The 5,659-nt window shown below is 31.7% G+C and overlaps 1 protein-coding gene across 1 annotated transcript; it reads left to right on the top strand.

Moving 5' to 3' along the window:
* Positions 1-3,882: 3,882 nt before the first annotated feature.
* Positions 3,883-5,381, top strand: LOC110652174 (phospholipase A1-IIdelta). Its single transcript, XM_021807716.2, has one exon. It carries the CDS (start codon positions 3,963-3,965, stop codon positions 5,205-5,207), a length of 1,245 nt encoding a protein of 414 aa, XP_021663408.2. The 5' UTR covers positions 3,883-3,962; the 3' UTR covers positions 5,208-5,381.
* Positions 5,382-5,659: the final 278 nt, after the last annotated feature.

Below are 5,659 nucleotides of genomic sequence, written 5' to 3' on the forward strand. Positions count from 1 at the left end.
CATCATTCATCGATGGGCAAAAAGCAGTGCTGGTTATGGCGTAAAAGAGAGGTACAAGAGGAGGAAGTTGGTGACGTGAGCTGGTAGATTGGAGAAAGAAATTTGATTGGCACCTTTTTCATTTTAATACACACACACACACACAATAACTGCTTTTAGAGTGTCCTCTCTCATTTTTGTGTATATTAATATAAAATACCTTATTTACATTTCTTTTACTTTAAGTTTGAAGAAATAGCACCGATCTCACAATAACAACAACAATAATAATAATAACAATAGTAAAATAGAAATTTAATAATTCTGTAATACTCTAGAATTTTTAAAAATTGTAAATTCATTGAGTTTGCATGATATTCTATATTATCTTAATAAATTTATTTGATAAAAGGAAGGAAATTCAATTTATGTCACTTAAATTAAAATATTAAAATGATATTTTAGTTCAATTATTGGAATGGAATAATAATTAAGTTATTAGTATTATTATTGTTAAACTATTATATAAATATGAGAAAAGGAAGATATTTTAAAAATAGTACAAAAATATTAGATATATGCCCTCTTTCTCTCTTGTTCTCCCTTCCCATTTTGTACCTCTCTCTAACAAGCTGGCACTATCAATGATGAGCTGCTAGTCATTTTGTGATGCTAGAGGCTTAACAAAGGAGATAAGGCATTCGAGTTGTGAGCAGTGAAGCTAGGATCACACAAGGAAAGAGACCCACATTGTTGTCACTATCTCTGGCCACTTTTAGTCATTTCCAATGATGGTTTTATGTAAGATTGACTACAATAAACTCCTAATGACTCAAGCCCTCTTTTCTAACCAATATCACTGAAATTCATGGAAGATTCAGTGAGATATAAAAAGAGATAGAAATGGTTAGGTAGTATACTTCCTACCATATTTTCTAGACAATTTGCAATTAAATTGACAATCCGAGACCTTCGATGAATTTAACGCGACAAACTCTTAGAGATGGAACTAACCCAATCTGATTGGACATCATTTAATAAAGGCAAATATCAAACAGTTTATATTGCTCAGTGAGATTTCCAAGCCCTTTCAATTCTTGTTAATTAAATATAATTATATAGTAATTATTAACATATTATGGACTTCGTATAGGTGCGATCAGATTGATGATAGTCTTTCGGCTTATGGATTGGCTTTCCAGTCCGAATTGGGCACCCATTAGGTCAAATCGGTGCCTAGGTATGTTTACAGTCAATCTTAAGCATGTACCAAGTAGCAAAATCAACATTGGTAAGCTCGATCTCAACTTTAGTAGTTTTACCTAATGTATTTAATTTATACAATATTCCTAGCATGCATTAATTAAGTAAAATGAGTTATAACCACTTAAAGACATGTAAGGGACCTTAAAGAATATTTCTAAAAACTTTGGAACACTTGAAATAATTGTTTGGAATATAGAAGAGTTATCGACCTATGCTAAGAACTGGAGAACTAGACCTAGATTAGGATTGTCATAGGCGCTAGATGGGCATTGTAATATTGCTATGGGCCTAAGACCCTGTGTTTATGTTGCTTTGTAGGGAGGATAGGTCTAGTTATAGGAGAAACTCTGCTGGATTTTCGGTAGGATAATTAAGATAATTAAGTTACATTAATTATGCAATTATAGATTTATTTAATGATTAATGTCTAATAAACTATTAATGCACTATATAAGTAAATCCAACTAACAGTGATAACAACCTAGCAAATTCAATCTGACCTCAATAGAGAATCATCATCAACCAAGAGGAGAGCTGCATAAAATAAAGCTTAAATCACACATTGGAACTGAACAGCAGCAAGGGGGGAAATAAGCTCCCTCTCCCCACTCGTCGATCTACCCAAATCTACAACATTTCTCACCAAAGGAATTAGAAAGATGAAAGTTTTGCAGTAACATGATATCTCCCAAAGCTAGGAACTACTGCTGGAACAAACTGGGAAAGGCTTGGCATAACATAAGCATCTCATTCTCTTGTTGTCCTGATGAAGATGGAGTCAGCAACCAATTGGAACCACCATTATTGATGAAGCCAATCAAAGGGAAGAACCCCAAAAACAAACTAAAATGATTTTGTGGTCTGCCATTAGAACCCTCACATTTAAGCCCAAAAGTAAGCAGATTAGCAAAACCAATCCCCAAATCAAAACTATACAATGCACCAAAATAGGACACAAAAGCCGCCCCTCTGTTGAGTGGAGGAAACCATCCCCTGTCGAAAGGTAGGGCAGGAGATGAGAAGTTAACATCCTTTTACTTTAAATTATGTTGGGTTGCTACATTATCACTAGTAAGGTTTTTTTTCCTTTTTTTTTTTTTTTGAGGTTTGTTAATTTTACGCGTAAATTTTTTTTTATTTATGTTCAAATAATATAATTTTAAGTTCCTATCTCAATTAATTCACAGCTTTTGTTATAAGTTCAAATTTACCCAATTTTTTATAAAAAATTAAACAAATAATTTTTCTAAATTTTATTATTAAAATATTAATATATATTATTAGAAAATTATTATTAATCCTTGGAAAAATTATTATTTTATTTTTCTGTCAAAAGTTGAATCTATTTGAACTTAATTAAATAGAAAATTATTTCTTATAAAAAAATTGTGAGTTAATTGAGATAAAAGTTTAAAGGGTAAATTACAATTTAGTACCTAAGGTTTGGTAAAACCCATATATTAATCTATGCATTTTTAAAACTCATCTATTTGGTCCTTGAAATTTTAATAAACTTGCATATTAGTCTTTACCATTAGAATCATAGTTAAGTCACTGTTAATTTTAGTGAATATGATCAAAATGTCGTTTACTATATTTTCTATTTTAAACAATGTAGTCCTTGAAATTTGGCAAAACTTACAGAATAGTCCTGTAAATTATAACTATTAAAAATAAGGATTAGTTACTTTAAGGTCTTTAAAAAATTTTGGTTAATGATAAAATCATCCATATATCTTACAAAATGGTTCCCAAATATTATAACTATTTACATAATAAACCCTTATATTTTTGTAATTAATAAACATGTAAGGATTAATTTGTGAATAAATATAATTATTAAAGTATGAATTAACTACTTTAAGATCCTTATGTTTTTGTTAATTACAAATTCATCCTTGCAAAATTTCACCCTATCAATTAATAGTTAATTTTGTAATTAATAGTTATTTTGTAAAATTAACAATTAATTATGTTAAAAATTAAAACAATTGAAATTTTTAACTTTGCCATATTAGGTATTATTTTGTTAATAAGTCAAAATCTTAGGAACTATTTTGTTTCACATTGAAATTCATAAATAAAAAGCATTTTTTTAAAATTAATAATAATTTGGAAGAAAATTTGAATAGAGGGACTAATTTATAAGTTTTTAAAATATCAAGGACTACATAGGTGAATTTTAAAAATATATAGACTAATATTTAGATTTCACTAAAACTCAGTGACTAATTTGTCAGTTTTTTTTTTAAAATTTTAGAGACTAAATTGTTTCATATAGAAAACATAGTAAATGACATTTTGATAATTTTCACTAATATTAAGGGCTGATTTAATTGTGATTTTAATGGTAGAAACTAATATGTAGGTTTATTAATATGTCAAGAGCAAAGTAGGTGGATTTTAAAAATATATGGACTAATTCATAAGTTTTGTCAAACCTCAAGAACTTAATTATAATTTATTCAAAACTTAAAAAATGAATTTATTTAGGTATGAATTAAAATTTTAAATATACAATTAATCTTTCTTCCTTTATTTATATATATATATATATATATATATATATATATATATATATATTAACTTTAATTACCGTCAAGTTTTATATAAATTCCAATGACATCAAACTTTCCCTTTCAATATCCAAAACATAATAATCCCCAAGATCAACCATCTCCAATCCATTATCTGCAATTTCTTGCCTTATCTTCTCTATGGAAACACCAAACCCTCAAGAACCAACATGGCCTGAAATCCTGGGTAGCAACAACTGGGAAAGCCTCCTTGACCCTCTTGACCTCACAGTCCGGAAACTTGTTCTCCGCTGCGGCGACTTCTGCCAGGCCACCTATGATTCCTTCAACAACGACCAGAACTCCAAGTACTGCGGTACCAGCCGCTACGGCAAGAACAACTTCTTCCAAAAGGTGATGCTGGAAGACGCTGAAAACTATCGAGTCTCTTCTTTCCTCTATGGGACGGCTCGGGTCAGCCTCCCAGAAGCCTTCCTTCTCCACTCGATGTCCCGGGAGTCCTGGGACCGCGAATCTAACTGGATCGGCTACATCTCTGTTACCTCTGACGAGTATACCAAAGTTCTTGGACGACGTGAAATCTATATAGTGTTTCGGGGAACCACCAGAAACTATGAGTGGGTTGACATTTTAGGTGCGAAGCTCCACTCCGCTCTACCATTGTTACGGGGCAGTAGCCAGAGAATTGAAGAGAATAATAGTAGCAGCGACAGTGACAACGATGATGATGAGAAAGTCCCTAAGGTAATGCTAGGTTGGCTTACGATTTATATTTCTGATGACCCAAAATCGCCTTTCACAAAATTAAGTGCCAGGCAGCAACTTTTGACCAAGATTAATCAGTTGAGGGAGCAATATCGAGATGATAATCTAAGCATAATCTTAACAGGGCATAGCCTTGGTGCTAGTTTATCAATTTTAGCTGCTTTTGATCTAGTGGAAAATGGTATTACCGATATCCCACTAGCTGCTTTTGTCTTTGGCAGCCCACAAGTTGGAAACAAAGCCTTCAATTCCAGGTTCAACAAGTATCCCAATCTTAAAGTTTTGCATATAAAGAACAAGATTGATGTCATTCCACACTATCCAGGAAGACTTTTGGGCTATAGATATACAGGAACTGAGCTCGAAATCGATACTAGGAAATCCCCGAACCTAAAGGACTCGAAGAATCCTAGTGACTGGCATAATTTGCAGGCGATGTTGCATATAGTGGCAGGGTGGAACGGTGAGAAAGGAGAGTTCAAGCTGAGAGTGAAGAGAAGCTTGGCTTTGGTGAACAAGTCATGTGAGTTCTTGAAAAATGAGTGCATGGTGCCAGGATCATGGTGGATAGAGAAGAACAAAGGGATGGTCAGAGGAGAAGACGGAGAATGGACGATGGCTTCTCCGGACGAGGAGGACCAGCCTGTACCTGAAATTTGATTTTTAGAGATGGCATTTTGAGTGGTTGGCGCTGTCTTTTTTATTTCCTTTCTTTTTCAATCTTTTTGGTGTAACTGTGTCATTCTGCCTTTTTTGGGAGCTTTCGTGCTCATCTGTGATTTGTCAATGTGCCCCTATTTGGTTTTAATAAAATAAAAAAGGTAAATTATTAAATTCTTAAATTTCTATATTTTATCAAAATTTCTGCATTGTTTTAAGTTTTAATTAAAATGTCTATGCATTTTATAAATTAAATTTTTTATTTTTTTAATTTATATGAAAATTATCTTATTTTAGCTTTAGTTAAAGGATTAAATAATTTGATCAATTAAAATTATAAACACTAAATAATATGAATAGTTAAAATTATAAAAATTAAATAATATAAATATTTAAAATAATTTTTTTTTTCCGAAGACTGAGACACCTTTGCTAAAGTCAATGGAGCAGAC

The sequence above is a fragment of the Hevea brasiliensis genome, chromosome 14 (genome assembly GCF_030052815.1).
Source record: "Hevea brasiliensis isolate MT/VB/25A 57/8 chromosome 14, ASM3005281v1, whole genome shotgun sequence".
Taxonomy (NCBI): Eukaryota; Viridiplantae; Streptophyta; class Magnoliopsida; order Malpighiales; family Euphorbiaceae; genus Hevea; species Hevea brasiliensis.